General features: G+C 40.4%; 1 protein-coding gene across 2 annotated transcripts in view; it reads left to right on the plus strand.

Moving 5' to 3' along the window:
- The window catches only part of APP (amyloid beta precursor protein), a 178,157-nt gene that overhangs the window by 95,064 nt on the left and 64,214 nt on the right, over window positions 1-18,879 (plus strand). For both annotated transcript variants that reach the window (XM_032183216.1, XM_032183224.1), the window contains one exon: window positions 13,385-13,518. In XM_032183216.1, coding sequence (XP_032039107.1) covers window positions 13,385-13,518 — 134 coding nt within the window. The remainder of the gene's footprint in view (window positions 1-13,384; window positions 13,519-18,879) is intronic.

The following is an 18,879-nucleotide window of genomic DNA, read 5'->3' on the forward strand; positions in this document are numbered from 1 at the left end:
GTCTCCCCTCAGCCTCCTCTTCTCCAGGCTGAACAGGCCCAGTGACCTCAGCCGTTCCTCGTACGTCTTCCCCTCAAGGCCTTTCACCATCTTCGTAGCCCTCCTCTGGACACTTTCCAACAGTTTCATGTCCTTTTTATACTGTGGTGCCCAGAACTGCACACAGTACTCGAGGTGAGGCCGCACCAGCGCAGAGCAGAGCGGGACAATCACCTCCCTTGACCTACTAGCGATGCCGTGCTTGATGCACCCCAGGATACGATTGGCCCTCCTGGCTGCCAGGGCACACTGCTGGCTCATATTCAACTTGCTGTCTACCACGACCCCCAGATCCCTCTCTTCTAGGCTGCTCTCCAGCGTCTCATCGCCCAGTCTGTACATGCAGCCAGGGTTTCCCCGTCCCAGGTGCAGGACCCGGCACTTGCTCTTATTGAACTTCATGCGGTTGGTGATCGCCCAGCTCTCCAACCTGTCCAGATCCCTCTGCAAGGCCTTTACGCCCTCATTTGAGTCCACAACTCATTGCAGCACTCCAGTCATGAGAGTGGTCCCACCAACATTGCAGCACTCCAGTCATGAGAGTGGTCCCACCACGTTTCCATGATGGCAACCAAGTCATATCCTGCCTGCCGCACGATGGCTTCCAGCTCCTTCTGTTTGTTGCCCATGCTGCATGCATTAGTGTAGATGCACTTCAGCTGGGCCATTGCCTTCTCTCCCAGCCTTGCCATTGTTCCCCCAGGCACAGCTCTAACAAGCCTTGTTTCAGCCCCATCCCCCTTCTTACCTGGTTTAAAGCCCCGCCCCGCCAATGAGCCTTGCCAGCTCCTGGCCTAGGATCCATTTTCCCCTTAGAGATAGGGACCCGTCTGCGACCATCAGGCCGGGTGCCAAGTAAAGCGCCCCATGGTCAAAAAAACCCACAAAATTTCTATGTTGGCACCAGCCTCTGAGCCACGTGTTTATCAGGTGGGCTTTCCGTGTCCTCTCTGTACCCCTCCCTGCCGCCGTAGGGATGGACAAAAACACCACCTGCACTCCCGCTCCATCCACTAACCATCCCAGTCCCCTAAAGTCCCGTTTGATGGACTACTCCACAAGTCTATCTCGCACTCACACTCCCTGATATCCCTCAACCTCTCCACCTCCTCCTTGAGCTCTGCCACCAGGCGGACCAGGTCGTCCACCTGCTCACACCTCACGCACACAGTCTCTGCCCCCCGCAGGTGGTAGCAACAGGCTCAGGCACTCCCTGCACTCAGAGACCTGAACTGCCACAGTGTTGATCAGGCAGTCGGTCTGGGTGTGTACAGACTCCCAGGAGAGCGCACTGTGCCTGGTGTACCCCATTGCAGCCTAGCTAGCGGCAGGCCACCCTTAGAGGAGGTGTTGGTATGGGCGGGGGGAACACTGTGCCCTGTCCGCGCCAACTGCCGCGCCTCTCCCTGCTGAGGTGCCACGCGCTGTGTGCCCGTCCTGGTGGCCGCGCTCCCTAGGGGCAGGTTATGAACGGCCGGGGAGGGGGCGCTGCTGGCCCCGCTACGCCTCGTTCTTGCCTCGTTCGCCTCCCTCGCGAGGGCTGCCGGGTCCTGGCGGCTCCCTTGAGTGGGCTCGGTGCTGGAAAAATCAGCCCTGCCTGTCCGATCCCTGCTCCGCTGCAGAACACGTCTGCCCTGGAGCCAATCGCCTTGGCATCCAAGGCGATCGGCTTATCATTCATATGAGCCCAGAATATTCCTCTTTTCTCTGTCATGGAAGTGCATTTTTTCTTACGTTCAATTCAATAAAACGATACCACATTAGCATTTGTTTTCTTTTCATTTGTGTCTTGGTTTACTTTGGGAATCCTATTTTTGGTCTGTTTTCTTCATTTTCTTCAGTAGTTTCTCAAGCAGCTTCTGAGTCTAGAGCGTATGCTTTCCAAGCTACCTTAGCTATCTTCTTGTTGATGTATTTTCATTTGATCTATGCACCTCTTACTTCTGTTCTTAAAATACTTTGGTTTCATCTGCTGTCTCAGTATCACCCTGCTGTTTCTCATAATCCTTCATCATTTTGCTGAATAGAAATAGCAATTAAAATTATTAGAAGTCATGAATATGATACGGTTCAGCACTTAAGTTAGATTTTGTCTTTGAAACTAGTCCAATGTTGCTGAAAATGATGGATTGAGTTAACTGATTATAGGAAGTCTTGGACCTGCAATCTCATTGAAGAAAAGGTAAAAGCAGTTCAGAAGACTTTCAGTCTCAGTATCTAGGCCACCCCTCTTCTTTCCTGGCCTTTTTTCTTCTCTTTGTCACCCTTAATTTAATATTTTTATTTGGTCTTTATGCTCCTCCCTCCCCCAACTATTTGCATTCATGATTATTTATTTGCCCTGACATTTACCTCTTTTCTCTCCATTGTTGCTCTGCAGTGTTCTGTAAAAATCCAGTGAGCTTCTCTTAGGCAGGATACAAGATGGAACCTAAAAACTTGCCTTCCCTTGGTCAGGGCATAGTTTTGCAGGATAAATGAGTTAGAGTGTACAGAGAGTAATAGGAAATAGCAGGCAATGATTGTGTTTCTCTTGATAGTGGCCAAAGGATGAAAGGGTAGAATACAAGTTTATATTTCTTGTAATGTGCTGAAATTGGAGTGAACCCAAATCCGAGAAGTTTCCATTGTCAAGAATACCAATATACTATGAATACTGAAAATACGGATACTGAATACTAATATCCTGAACACAGTCTACAGGAAAAAAAAAATATCATGTTTTATTCTGCTTCCTTGCTGAAGTCTGATAGCCTTGATCTGAAAAGGTGGTTCTGTCAGGTTGTACAAAGCCTTAGACTCTCTTTGCTATCAATGAATTTGACTGATGCTCTGAGGTCTGACAAAAATAACTTGTCTGTTGGGTAGGAGCTACTGCTGTCAAATTTTCCCATTCATCATGCAGCAACACTGGAATTGATGTATAATTGCCCTAGAAGTAGAAGGCTTTAAACATCTTGTTACCAGTTCGTTTAGCCTGCCAGACCACATGCTCTCTCTCTATTGATTTTTAATAAGGATGTTCGATACTGTCTACAGTTTCTATTCAATTTAAGGAGTCAAGCTTCTTCTGTGTGACTGGCCATAATGACTTCTTTGAATTCATTAGCATCTATCAGATGGTTAATTGAGATTTAATGACCACAAAAAGGGTATGTATTGACAAGAATAAGCAGATGATAAAGGGCTATTACTGAAGGTATTAATTGTCTTATTGTCATAATAAAAAGTAATCTACTGTAAGATTTTTTTTGCTTGTCCTCTTGATTGTTGTTAGTTAAACAACCTTAAAGCTACGGAAAATGTAAATCTTTTAGAAACTATTTTGATATGATGTTAATGTTCCAGTCTTAACTTGGATGTGCACGGAGCTTCAGAGCTCTTAAATGTGCTTAGTTTAACAGCTGTTGTGTACAACACTGCTCTCTTCCAGATCCTGTAGCAGTGATATGGTAAATTAAGAATGCGATGGAACTCTTGCTGCAATATTTGCATTTTTTCTGCATCTAAAGCTGAAGGAAACTGTACTCTGGTGGCACAGTCAGTTTTTGAAAAGTTTGACATATCATTGAAATGACCTTTGATAAAACAGGGTGTGTTTTATTATTGCACTGAATTCCCACGTCTAACAACAGAGGGAGTCGATAGGATCCAGTGTTAGTAACCTCTTCCACCTTCCCTGTGAAAGGTAATAGTAAGTTCAAATGTCAACCAGTGCTCTTATTTTTGTTATCTTACAGCATGATCACAGATTTTGTGGAGTGAATTTAGGTAAAACATGATTTCTTTTCTAGACTAAATGCTGGAAGCTTACAACCTTGCTAAATCTTTTGGTGGTTGGTAAGTGGCAAATACTTTATTTCAATTTCAAGTGGAAAGTATGAAGAGAAACTAAAAGCTACAATTTAATAATATACATAAAATGTCACACTAGATATAAAAATAATTATGCACAAGATTAAGACCAATATGAAGGATCCATTCTTACTGTTCTTCATATACATGTAGGCTAACTTCACCTTGACTTCTGACTGGTACCAGTCTGTCCCTGGTAATTAATGAGACCAACCTTAATGCTTTTACAGTTCATGCTCTTAAGTGAGGGAAGAATACGTGACCTCTAGCACTTTGCATCATCCAGTTTAATTTCTCTTCTTAGGTAGTATGTATAACAGTTTGCACCCTTCAACAGCAGAGACATATAAGATGATATTCCAATCATTTCCTGTTGTCGGTAATTTCCTTTATCCATTTGCTACTTGTTCGGGATCTTGACATCTTTCTAATTAACAGGAAATAAAAAGCTTTGGCAGCTAAACTTGCATGCCAACTTCCAGAGCATGTCATAAGTGATAAGGCATTAGAGTGCTGCAGGGCATTCAAGTAAGCAGAGTGGTAAAATATACCCAATTGTTACGAAGGATGTTTTAATCCTCTGTCTTATTTACTGGGTGATTGCTTGTTTTATCTGTACAACTTCAGAGATCACTCAACCTTTGAGGTCAGGTATGGGGCTTAAGACAGAAAGCAGGCCACATGTAAAGCACGTTCATCTGAACTAGATGATACTGCCCTTTCACTGTTCTTGAGGTTTATGGGGAAGCTGGCAGGCGTAGGCCTATAAAAGCAGTAAAGCTTGCAACTTGCTTCATGCCAGGAATGTGTCTTTCCGACAATGCACTTAGTGCTGGAAAATATTCATCACAGCAACTAGCTGCAATACTAATTTGTCACAGCACTACTGGAGATATAACTTAAAATACAGAAGTGTAGAGCTAACATTTCAAATTCTAAAAATCCATACCTCTTAAGTAGTGCGATTGCAAGAGAGCATTTCACATGAGTATGAAGTTTTTTATGTGAATGACTAAAAAAACCAAAACCAACAAAAAGAAATGATTGTAATTACAGTATGCCAGTCACACTATGACAACCTGTTGCTTTATCATAAAGTCTCTTTGTATTCAATTGTCTTACTGCTTCCCAAATTAGCAGTAAAGGGGGCATTACTTCTCAAGACTTCGCATAAATGTGTCCCTGTCCCACCATCTCCAGCATGAATTGTCTGTATCTGCTGTGTTTTATTTTCTCTGGCATGAAAACTGTACTGAATCGTGCATCTTGATGAAGATGAGGCCAATTCCAAATAGTGTAGATGAAATCTTAAGAAAAACATATTTTTTGCAGTTTATTGTGAGTGCCTGACATTTGTCATTTAGTGCCTAGGAGCTATAAATGGATGAATTCCAATATCTGTTTAAATTGTAAATTCTGACTACCACCTTCAGGGAATGGAAATGATTAATTCCTGTTACCAGTTTCTTCTTCTATACAAATTCATAATTATATTTCAGCCTTGAACCATCTGTGGAGCCAGTGTTGGGCTGCGCCTTTTTTAAAAGAGCAATGGGATAAAGTTTAGGGTTCAAAAGAAAAATATTGTAAATGTATCTAAACAGTTTTTTTGTTTGTTTGTGTGTTCTTTTGTACTCCATGTACAAAACTTGCTATCTCTTGGTTACAACCATGGCAGAAGGCATGTTCAGGAGAATACTCTTTTGTTGTATTTATTCACAGCATTCTGATTTGATGTAACATGAATAATTGCATGCTTTTTTTCCTGATAAGTGCTCAGATTTATGGTGACAAATCAGAAGAGAGTGACCTTGAAGCAGTGTGTTGCAAAGATGTTTGAGAGGCTGTCAAGAGACTGTTTGCTCTGGGGACCTTCTCCCAGGCACAAGAGGTAGCAAAAGAGGACGGGTCCTCATTTCAAAATTCAGCCACTGCCTAATGGGATTTGACTTGCTGTTGGAAGCTGGAGTTCTTGGCTCTCAGGGAGTGAGAATCAGACTTCACTGTTGAGTGAGGGTAATCACGGGCAATATGAAGGGAAGAAAGAAAGAATAGACCTGAAGATACATTGAAAGTTGACACAAGCTCATTATTTTGCACAAGATGGAAGAAAAGAAATGAATCAAAGAACACAAAGCAGGGAAGTGATCTGAGCAATTAATGGCTGAGATGAGCGTTGAATAGATATGAGCAACACAAAATTGCATTTGTCAGGGCTGGTGAAAAGGAAGTTGCAGTCATGGAGATGCAATGAAAGGATGAATGCCAAGTTATATCTGTACATGGATAGGAAATGTGTCTCGAAGTTCTGATGCAGAAGGACTCTAATATGAGAAAGTTTAATTTAAACCTAGTTTAAATTCCCTAGTGGCAAGTATCAACCATAGTTAAAATAATAGATAAGACACAATATGACTATGATATTTTTTTTCTCTATGAGAAGTCTCCATGAAGGACTTCATTAAACTGTCTTTCAAGCTGCCTGTTGTTTGGATACCATCGTTATTTAAATAAAATTGTAACACATCAATGAGAGATACAAGCAGTCTTTGCAAAGTAAAGTTCAAAAGGGAGTATAACTTTTAAACATGATGTGATTTTTCCACCCTGAGACAGTTAATTGCATTTTCAGGCCAAGTTTGTTACATTGACTTGTATTTGTTCTTTGAGTAGTAATGCAAGTTATGAATTATTACAGAAATGATACTCAGTCTTTGATGAGAAAGTAGCTTAGCCTTGATGGGCAGTAAGGACAATGAGAAGACCCAACTATTAAGAAAGGAAGGAGCATCCCTCTGGAACATTGGGTGGGATTGGCTTCTCTTTCATATGTTAACTCTCTTCATGTCACGTCTGCCTGGAATCTCTTTTAATTTAATTAGTAGACATTTTTAAACAACATGAATTCTAATCCACTTTAGGAACATTCATCTAATTTAACAAACTTTTGGAAAATGCATCTTGAAAAGGAAGCAGAAGTAAAGTTTGAGACCTGCTGGTCCTTTATAATGTTCAAAATGTGAACCCTGGGCATACAACTATTACTATTACAGAGCGCTTTTTTAATTCAGTACCAAGATGCATATATTTTTTTTCTGACAGCAGAATACATTTCTTTTTCTCTAGTCTGTTAGCTTGTTTTATATCTTCTGATTTCCCACTATTGTAGTCAAAACTCCTTAGTTTTTATGAAGAATGCTTTACATCCAAAGACTTCTGAGGTATCTTAAAGATAATCCTCAAAACACAACAAGAAAGCAATGTACGAGATAAATAAAACCTAGCGGAGTAGTTGTGATCAGGCTGAGTGATGAATATGTAGTTGAAAAGGATGGGCCTTAATGTCAATGAAAATCTTAATGGGAGTTTGTATTATGGAACATCTCTGCTGAAAATAAAAAAGTGGGCAGCTGGAGTTGGGTGACCTGAAGGACAGGAATTACATGCCCTGAACATAATCAGCACAGTTCACTCTGCAATTAGCTTCCAAGCAGGGAGACGTGCTGATGAGTCGCAAGGCGAAAGATCTGGCTCTCAGAACTTAACCTCAAAGTATCGAGCAATTGTGAAGATTGGTGATGGAGGATATTGAAAAGGTTTGTGTAAGCATCCAGAAGCTCTTACCCAAGCTTCAGAATGCTCCCTCTCAGACCTTGGGTTATGGTCATGTCTCTTACAATTCATGATAAGTAGGTTGTTGAGGCGCCTGGTAGCATTACAGATGTGATTGCAGGAATTTCTGGAGTTAAGAGGCTGTCTCATAGCTTAAAAGTGAAAAGCTAAATTGTAGATTTGGGACTTGCCAGAAAGTGCCTGAAATGGAAAAGGTGGAGATAAAAACATGGGAAAGGGTTTTTGGAAGAAAGAGTTATCTTAGAGGCCGGTGATAGCCAAGTGCCAGTGCTGCAGGTTCTGCCTCCCACCAGTCAACGCAATGAGGTGATGCAAACACTTGAAGCACAGCACTGCTGTTTATTTCTCTCCCAAAAATCACGATAAGAAACAAGCATCAACAACAACCTGCCACTCATAGGTAAAATAGTAAAGCTGGGGGCATGTCTGGTTTTCATTCTCACATTTCATTCCTCTCTTCTTTGTAGGAGGAACTCTGCCCTTGCCTTTTTTTCTTGCTTTAATTTTAGACAGGATTCAGGAAGTGATCTTGGTGAAATAATGTATGAAGTAATTAAAAGTGGGAAAGTGTAACTGTACCTGCTGGTCCTCCAGCTTAAAGTGCTAAGAAGGGCAATAATTGTCCATATTTATAATTCAGTAAGTTATAATTTATGTATAGTATAGAAATACACTTATTGGTCCATGCCCCAGTATTGATCTCGGTACCAAAAAGCATACTAGTTTGACATGTGCTTCAAGTAATTAAATTGTATTAACCAAGCATAACTTCACAAAGCTCATCCTGATCCACCCTTCACCCTACATATACAATAATGATAATCTGCTCATATCTTATGTAAACCTTTCCCAGCCTTCATTTGTCCTGTATCGTTCAGTAATTTGTCCGTTGTGTAATAAAAAGGCAATCAGCATTTTCCTTCGCTGTTGTGTAGTCTGTTTGTGGGTGTTGCTACCCTGCTGTAAGAGGAGTAGCTTATTCACAAAGGCATTGGTACACTGTCTTGTAAAACTGTTCATTTCACAACAGCAACCCTTACTGCTAAAGATACTCCGTAAGCAGTTGTGACTGTCAGAAGTACTATAATTAGTTGTGATCTTAGTCAACAACTGAAAGCTTTGATCTTAATCCTTCATTAGTGAGGCAGCTACATACGCGAAATGCAGAAGCAGTGAATGTGCATGCACTGGATCCCACAGTGTAGTCAGGTAATGCTCTCCTTACAAATGGCTTCCCAGAAGTAAAACCCAGAATCTGGGGGAAAATGTAGTTGCCTTTTTTTTTTTTTCCTGGTCTTTCTTCTGATATTAGTAATTGTTAATGAACAAATAGTGTAGAGCCTAATTTGGCTTTGTTATTGAGCCTGTGTCTCCAGGAATGTTAGTACTTGTAAGTGTAATAAAAAAAAAAATAAAAAAAATAAATGTTTGGGAATTGGCAGGTAAAGTGAGTGCAAGGATGAAGGAAATGTTATCTGATAGCCATTTCTTCCACAGCTGTCAACACGTGCTTTTTGATCAGTCTTCTTGCAGCACTAGAACTAGTTACATTATAAAACAGACAATGCATAGAAAATGAAACCTCCTTCAAAGAGCCCATGTGGTCAAAAACTGACATCAAGCTGCAGATTTTTAAGGAATCCTTACACGTAACTGATGTCTGAACAAATGTTCCCAATTTACTATGAGAAAACATGCAACACATCCATAGAAATAAAACTCCCAAACGTACTGGAAAGGAAATGGTAGGTTTTATGCCAACAGCCATAAAGACATTTTAAAATGTTTCTCCTTTATTGCAGAAGAAGGGAGGCCCAGTTTTTCTGTAAGTCTCTTTTGGGGCGGTGGGCTGCCAGTTATTGTTACGTTGGAATCGCAAGGCTTTTAAACACGCTGTAGGTAGTTACACTTTTAAAAAAACAGATGGGGAACTTCTCACATAATCATTTGTAGGCTTTATAAATACAGGGCGCAAAGTCTTGCAGGGCTTTGTGTTTTTAAGAGCTGAATATTTTATGTCAGAGAAATACTTGTGATTTCAAATTACGTAGATGGCTAACTTGCTCATAAGAGAACTGCTCCAGAATATAAACAGAAGACAAAACTGTGTATGATCATTTCATCTTACCTTTTAGTATTTTCCTAAACAATGATGCTGAACTTCCTTTTAATGAAAATTGTATCTTTTTTGGTTTTTAAGCATTTAAATGTTATCTCTGCAGTTTGAGATGTGGTCAGTGTTGGTAAGTTGGTCTCTGCAGGCATAACCTACATGTGTGACAGATCCACACAAACACTTCAGCAGTGGTACATGGGCACGAGGCACTGCATGGTGCTTGGTGCCCGGCTCTGGACGTGCCAGAGTGCACAATGGAGAACCACATCCAGCCTTTGGCCAGCGATCTCCCTCTTGTGTTTTGCAGAAGATCAGGAGTAATTGCTTTCTCCTCCTAGCCACTATCGCGCGTCGTTAGCATTAGCATCCTCAGCGTTAGCTCAAGGGAGCCCGTTGCAGGTGGATGCCAGTGTATCTCCCGCATCCCTTCCAGCATTCCTGGATGCAGTCTGGCTCTCCCAGGCATCCAGCTCTGCTGCATTTAACATGCAGTCAGTCTTTGTTTGATTTGGTTGTGCTCTCTGGGCTCCCACTAGGAAACTTGTAATTCTTATTTTCCAGTGTTGATGCGGTTCCAAACAGCCATTTGCGAGCCTTGCTTTCCCAAAGTGCCTGCTCTTGCTCTGAAGCAGAGGAGCTTCCCTGGAGAGCCACGGTTGTTTGCTAGGCTGGTGGTGCTCCAGGCACACGCTTGCTGATCCTATAACCAGCTTTGTGAGGGGGCTGCATTGTCAGGCATCCTTGGCACCCGGTGCTGAAGTCAGGCTTTCCCATTCTCAGCACCCAGCATTGTCGCCTGTTCAGAAGCAGGCAGTAAGTGTCCCAGTGGGAAACCAGTGTATCATCAGGAAATCTGGGCTGGAGAGGCCACGTGTGCAAGACAGCAGCTTTTGGTAACCAGACCTTAAATGTACATTTGGCTTAGCGGATCTCATGGCAAATTCTGGTGACCTTTCCCCCCCATTCAATAAATTAAAGGTTAAATTTGCATAATTCATTGGACAGTTATTTTGATCTTCACTTCTTTCCACTCACATTTTTACAGACATAAGTTTGGGGCTGAGAGAGTTATAAAAGACAGGGAAAGATGGAGAATGAGCTGGAACTCACCCCAAAACCTGCTGTGTCCTGCAGAGGCAGCCAGAGGACAGCTTAGGCTGAAGGGGATTTTCTTCACATGGCCCTAAGAAACTCTGGAGCTTGCTGCCACACCACATTTTGAACGTTAAATTTCACCCAGATTTGGGGAGAAAGAAAGAGAGTCATGGAAGGCAAATCCAGCAAGGTTAGTTAAACATTGCAAAAGGGTATTTACATTCATCTCTGGTGTTCCTGAGCTTCCAGCGGGCAAACAAGGAGAGTGCTGCCTTAAACTTGCCTGGCTCGTCCCTAGGAATGTTTGGTTAACCTGTGTTGGGAGACAGGGCCCTGGAATCTGGTCTGGAGCTCTTAAATTTCTCCCTGTTTGAAGCAGGATTTTACATTTGTTTTGTAAATGGAATTAAAATGTGTAACGCTTAACTGCAGCTTCAGGAAAAATAAAGAGTAATTTGGTGCTTGAGAGCTTGAAAAGGAAAGATATTTTTAAATAATTTTGAGCATTATAGAAATGTTTTCACTCAGTCCAAGCTTTGAATGTCTTGGGTTTGGAATTTGCTTACATGGTCAGAGCCATTCAGCTGGCAGCGCTGCACCCCAGCAGAAACCTCTTACACTTGTGCAGGACATTAGTGGCCCTGTAAGTTTTTACTGTCTGAAAGTTTTCATAATAAAATCCATTTGGACATTCTGTGCTAGTATGAACAGTAGGCTCCTAGGTCTGCCCTTTCTCAACAGTACATCCGATAGCTACAGAAGGTTACGATTTGCACACACATGGACAGTGTGTACAGATACATGAGGGAATGTGGCAGAGGATGAGAGGTGGGGAGCCCACACCTCCTCACTCCATCCTTTGACGCTTGAAGCTGTCAAAGCTGAATATTGCAGTCACGTATCATTGAGTTATTAACATTGAGAATTAAAAGCAAAAGAGAAATTTTATGCTTTTATAACACATTAAAAAAACTGTCTGAAGCTGTAGGAGTAGCCTTAGAGTTGTATTCTATTTTCACAACTTTTGTGGCTTGCCAGGAGCTTCATTTGCTCCTGTTTGTTGCAATGCTTCAGTAATATAAAGGTTGACAAAATGCAAATCTTGCAACTAAATATTTATAAAACATCTAAAAGCGGTGGAAGGAGTGGCAGTTTGCACTGCCTATGATTTCTCCATAGGATTTTTTGGGTTGCTTGTAGATATTTTGGGACTAACAAGGCCTATCCTATGTTCCAGTGAGTAGCATATAAAATCCATCGTCCAATTTCCATCAGCAGCAGCCTAAGCCCATCTGTGCCTTTTACACAGCACATATCTCAAATGTAGCCAAGGCTTTCTGTTCATACTTTTGTTTGTTTTTGTTTTGCATTTGGTGTTAGACATCTAATGTAAAATCTGAGGAACAAGTTGGATTTTGCTTTAAGCTTTTCTTAAATTGAGGATGCATTCGTTGGGACTAATACATGGAGAGCTTGTACTTGTAATTGATGATTAAAAAAAATAATTCAACCAACATAAATGTGTTTATATTTCAACTTATTTTGAGGAGAGTTGTCACGAATATATATTGGTTATTATTGCTCAGCCTAATCTTCAGACTGAAGTTTGCTTCTGTTGAAGACCTGAGAAATGTTTGAAGGGTGGGAGGCAGGGAAGCCTGTGGGTTGTTTTTTTTTCTACCTGTATCAGTCTTCCTCGTAAAACATACCACCTCTGTAAGTAAACTATTGTACACGTAGTCATAAGACTTTAAAGAAATCCTGTGCAGCTCTATGTATTTGTTTGTTAAAATTCTAAAATTAACTTTGCAACTGTTGAACAAACAGTGACCAAGGAAAAGAAACTGATTAGATAATGAAGATTTCAGTGATAATGTAGCTGGAACAAAATTAAGAGTTTTTTGAATTGCTCTTATGTCTCTAGCACAGAAATGTTACACTACTTAATCTAGAGCCGCTGGATGCTACTGCTAAAAAATTGTTCCTTGAATTATACCAAGTGTGCCTCTTCCTGCTACTGGTGCATAGGTACAGCCTAGTTATCTGACGGGAACGGCTGGTCTTTACAGCATGCTTTCCAGCCTCCATGAGGGGTTTTAGTAGTCAACATTGTCACAAATAAAGTAAATATCTGTGAGGCCAAACTGTCATTAAGGGAAGGATTTGAGGTATTTTATTAAAGTGCCACGGGATCCAGAGGTGCTTTAAAATGTATTTGCATTGGCACTTGTGTGTTACAATTCAGCTTTTAAAAGATAAACTAATATACAAAGCATGTCGTTTGCTTTCTGCTGGTCTATGTACTTTAGTCATTGCCAAGCTTTTTTTTCCTTCTAATTCTTTCCTTTGGCAGTGGTTTCTAACCTGTTTGGATAATACTGCTCTGCCTGCTCTTGCTGAAGAGTTTTTTCTGGATTATAACATGATAGGGAGAAGGGGAGAATATATATATGTTTATTTATTTATTTGTATATTTATATGTATTTACTGCATGTAATATACTCCTCTGAGGCTACGTGTATGATTTTATTCTGATGAAAATTAGAACAGATGTTTCTTGCCTGGTTCAACTAAATTTTATCTGTACTTAAGTAGAAATTCTGCTTTTCTTCTCCCTCCCTTCCCTCTCTCAAAATTTCACCTCAGTCCCTACCACAGCTGCTAGCACTCCTGATGCTGTTGACAAGTACCTGGAGACACCCGGGGATGAAAATGAACATGCCCATTTCCAGAAAGCCAAGGAGAGACTTGAAGCCAAGCATCGTGAAAGGATGTCTCAGGTAAGGGGAGATTTCTTTATCATAGTATCGTAGATTTATCACTAAACATTGCAGGGAACTTTGTCTCTCAAGTTGTAAGATACTCGACGACCTTTATTTTCATGTTTCCTAAGGCTTATGCGGGTTGCCGTGCCCATCTGCAATGCTGTATTTACTGCCTTTCTGACTCCATCTAAGAATTCAGCTGGAGCTGGCAAGGTCATCTGTTTGTGCTTGGATCACAGCTGTGGCCCTAGGTTGCTACAGCTATTTATGCTGGTAGGAAAAAAAAAGAAAAAAAAAAAACTCTGCTAAAAATTGCTTTCATTTTTGTTGAAGAATGTTTGGTGTGTGATGTTATTCTTACAATCACATGAAGAGCTTTACCAGTGTTATTCATCCTTCCTTTGCAGAGGCTAAGGTAGATTGCTTGTAATCAGCTTCATTTTCCAGGTGTATGCATACATGGCCATGCCCTGGTGTAACATAAGCTTGCATATATTCATCTAATGCTCTTGAGCCTCAAGGTAACATAAAATGCATCTAAAGCCAAGGCAAAGAGGAGAAATCAGTGCTTCTGAACTCAACCAGTCCAACTGAACCAACTCTTTTTTTTTCTTAAACCAGAGAGTTTTATGTAGCCTGAAACTATATACTGTTTTTAATCTTATTGAACACTAAGAGAAGAGCTATCTGTTCTTTCAAAAACAGGGTTTATAACAGAAATGCTAATAAAAATTGCAACAGTTCTGCTCTAATAACAGCAGTGAAAAAATATGAAAGATTTAAAGGAGATCCTGTGATGCATATTTTTTTAGGATGGAAGAACACAGAAATTAATGTAATATAATTCAGATGCACTGCATATGCTGTGTAGATATTTTAATAATTATTATTTCCATGTAACTTTCTTCCCCTGCTGTATTACTGACACATTAACCTTTAGCTTTTCGCTGTAATGTTTGAGTAAACCTGAGATTAGACTCTTAGTGTAAGTCCTCCTCTATTAGCACTATAGCTACGTCTTGCACCTTTCTAGTAAATAGGCCAGGGCATCTTACATGAGGCAGTCATTGCTTGAAACCACATACAGTAAACATGGCAGCTTTTCCTGGAATAGTCCTCAAATTCTCCTCTTGTTGTCTCCGAAATTCAATATGCAGTGTAAAACTTGAGTAATTAAGGGCAATATTTCTGTAAAAACTGCAGTTTGTTTTTTTTTTATTTTCTGCAAAGCTGAAAGGTTTGCACAGAAGAACTAATCAAATGCATAGGCACCCAGAAACAGCATACAGGGAGAATATACAGCGACAGTGCTTCAGGCTAAGAAAGTTAACTGGAAAAGCTACTGAACTGTAGCCTCAAAAAACTTCTGGGTAAATGTTCTGCATGCTCTACCATGTTCATTTGGGGGAACTCAATAAATGAAGGCTGTGGTTCAAGGCTTTGACTGAAGATCACGCTGGCACTGCCACGTGCTCTGCCCTCATTAGGATGTTCCCAGCCATCCTTCCTGTCAGCACTAATGAGCGTACAGCTGTGGGGTGAGGCAGGTCAGCTCTCTCAGCTCGCTGCCTTGTCACTCTTACCAAAAAAATAACAAAACCACAAAAAAACACAACTCTGTGCAGTTCAGCAAGCTAAATCAGATCTGAGAAATCAAAATAGGTACCTCAAGAAAGAAAGAAAGAGAATCTAACTGATCTTTAATATGTCTATGCTGATGATTAAATCACAGCTTAAAGTACATTAAAGTACATGTCTTGAAGTATGCAGAACACCTGCAGAGCTTTTAAGAAGAGGTGACTTCAGTTTTTAAAAATCAGGTTTCCCTTCTATGAGTAATGTCTTGTATAGCACTGAGCTAACCTCTCCCACCTAATGTTTCAAATGTTTTAAAAATAAAAGATCTTATGGGCAGGGAGAAAAAAAGCAGTTAGTTTACCATTCCACGTCTTGTTTCTCATGTGAACTGTGGTAACTCTGGGTCCTATACCACTGGCCTGCTTTTTGGCAATTTATCGCTTTTTATATTGTCTTTAAAATCAGGAATTTTCTTAATATGTATTTAACTAAAAATTAATTTGAAGCTGTTACTTGTTAGATCAAAAAGAATGCCAAATAAATTAAACAACTTACCCTTTGTGTCCATGCTAGTGAGAGTCACTAGTTAAGCCCTCCAGCTGCACTGAACATATTTATTCATTTTTGGCTTAGTAGCTCAAAGTCTGGTTCTTTCAAGGCTGGAAAATGGAGATAATAAAGGAGCAGAAATGTCCTTTTTTTCTTTCATTAAAAGAGAGCAAATGATCGTGTCTTAGCGAATGATCAGTTTTTATGAAAATCAAGTCTTCCATTAATCTTGATAAATGACATAATCAGAAATAAATCAGTTATTAACTAAATACACATATTTAATAAATGAGCTGGTTTTTAAACAGTACTGATTTAATGCACACTTTATTTTGTAACAGATAATTATGAAAAAAAAACATGTTTTCTAGCTCACGTATAAAGCTTAATCATCTACGGAGTAGGAAACTGTAGCATTTAAAAAATAAATTGAGATTAAATATTTTAATTGAAGCATGCCATCATGGCAAATGCAGATTTTCTGTGTATTCTCTTCTTGAGTTTTCCTGTTGTTCAGCATGAAATTATCACAACTCTTGTTTCTTCTCTCCTTGCATCAAAATAGACAGGCAGAGAAGAGACCCTGCTTCTGTGCATGGTCATGTTGGTTCATTGTTCACAGCTCCTCAGACTCTTTTTAGGGTTGTCTATGCTCTTCTTGTACAATGACCTGATGCACCTCTACCTCATCCAGTTTTAATCCCTTCTGCTCTTCTCTGTCCATGCCTGCAGACTTCAGAGTGAAGGTTTTTCTGCCTTTACATCTGCACGGCATCTGGAAGAACAAGTCTTACAATCTTTCCAAGGCAGTGCTGTAAAAAGGGCATTACATTAACATACAATTTTTAACTTTTCCTAAGTAATGCTACTCTAAATAACAGCAAAACTGTGTTCCCATGCAAACAGGCTAGCCATTCATGTGCAACCTTTACATGTTTGCTGTTCTCTTATGTAACAGGAAGAAAATATGTTAATTTATCTCAGACTGCCCTAGTTGTTTCCTGTTTTGGTACAATTCCCCTTTCTCTCTTTCCAGTTCGTTAACTTTTGTACAATTCCCTCACTTAAATACTTGCTGCTAAATAGCCTGGAGAAACCAGATGCTGAACCTTACTCAAAAAAAGCAGTATATTTATACGTTTTTTCCTTAAAACATCTTGAGATGTCCTGATGTCTTGTATTTATTCTTTCCATGGCTGTTGACAATGTTTTGGGTATCATACTGTGCACAGTACTTATGACAGGAACTTAATGATACCTTGTCTCCCAGAATAGTCGTGCTTCTTGGAAGTTCATTTCCAAGGCAAATATCTGAAAATACTGCAGTCCTCAACAAGCTTGAACTTGAGAGTGAGAGCTAGCGTTGTGTTCAAGATACTTAGTTTCTTTCTGTGATGAGAGCATAGTTTAAAAAATGAAACACAAAATGCATCTAAAACAACGTGTTTGATCCTGTTAGTCATCAAACAGTGTACGTCAAAATGCGTGGTCTGTGTCTAGATTCCTGGGAGACGAAGATTAGTCCTCTAAGCAACTCAGAAGATATTTTCCATACATTGAATACAGTTTCAGTTAATCAGGGTTTGCTTACTTTCTATTTCCCCCTTCACAACCTGTATGCAATACAATGTACATAGATTTCAAAACATTATAGGAAGAAGTCTCCCTTAGTAACTGTGAGAGGAGAAGAAAGTTTCTGACATAGTATAAAGCATCACTCCTCTCTCATACCAAGGGTGACATCCATCAGTGCATAATTTGGAGGGGTGCCAGGGGGATATCAAAGGTCTTTTCTTTCTTATATTCATCAGGTAGGGTCACACCAACAAACCCGTAGTAGCTGATAGTGTTCATCTGTAAGCAGACGTGGGTAACAAGAGTTGGCTAGCGGTTCACCACCACTTTGGATCATTGTATGCTGCTTGTTCCAACATCCTTGAGAGGTTTGTTAGTACCAACAGTACCATATTGCCTGGATAACAGTGTCTCTGTTACTGCATGTGAGGGCTCTTGCCTTCTCTAAAGCTGTCAGCTTAGCAGGAGTTACCCCCCTCAGTTACATTCAGGGTTCTTTGAAGAGATTTAATGATGTTATTACCAGAAAAAAGGTCAAGACTTAAGTGTGAAAGAAAAGCCCTTGACGAAAGTAGTCATCATATTGTGATGATTTTGACATTCTATCTATGCAGGCCTTCAAACACCTCTGCTGGTGTGATTGCTGTAACCCAAACATCTAAGTTCTTTCCTTGCAGATGTGCTTCTGTGCACCAGCGTAAAAAAAAAGGGAATAAATTCTGCCGGTTTCAGTGTAATGAGATTTTTGTACTTAGCATAGCTCTTAATAATGAATGACACTTTTCCCCGCTTCCTTTTTCCTTCTTGCTGTCCCCTACAGCCCAATTTCAAAAGAAGTCTGCAAGGCAGTAAGTCCTGAGTTCTGAAGAAGTTTGACTTTGAAACAGCTTGCTTCTTAAATCTCAACCAGAACTTGTTGTTTTCCTGGCATAAAGCCTTGGAAAGCCATAAATCTGCGTGGCTTTGATAGGTCTGTGCTTTCAGTAAAGGAGAATAGGTTTATAACTGCACACTGGACAAGTTTGGCCTTTTTCTGCACATACATATCTGGAAAATTAATTGTATTTGTTTCCTTTCTGCTTGTTGGTTTTCCACAGAGTACTGTCATACAGCTGTTAATCACTCGTAATTCTGTAAAGGTCTGGCCTTCAGTGAGAGCCCAGCTTTTCTCTTGGTGGTAGGAACTGCCCATATGTAGCTGTAGGGCAGCTGCGTCTCCAGTTAGAGCACACACACAGGCTCTCACCCCACCCCCACCCCTTTCAACCACTGAAATCTTCCCAACTGCAAAAAACAACACTAAAGCAGAGTTTCTGCAGTCTCTACAATTAATATTGTTTCTGCAAACAGCCGTGTCACTCTGGTTTGTTTTTTTTTCCTTCTTTTTTTCTTCACAAGCCATTCGCTCTCATACTTGAGCTGAACTCTGAATCCCTTAGTTTACATTCCTCCCAGCTACCTGTGCAGCCTTTCAGTTTGTCATCCCACCTTCAATGCTTTAAAAGATTTGAAGAAATATAATAGGCAGAGAGACCTGATCCAGTCAAAGGTCTCTTTATCCTGTTACCCACAATACTTGTTTTCATTATATGGATTAGCAGAGTGTCATTGCCTTTAAATTTTTCAAGATTAGTTTGGGGATAAAATTGCAAGGAGCTGTTGTTCTGAAAACCC

This window comes from Aythya fuligula, chromosome 1, assembly GCF_009819795.1.
Source record: "Aythya fuligula isolate bAytFul2 chromosome 1, bAytFul2.pri, whole genome shotgun sequence".
NCBI lineage: Eukaryota > Metazoa > Chordata > Aves > Anseriformes > Anatidae > Aythya > Aythya fuligula.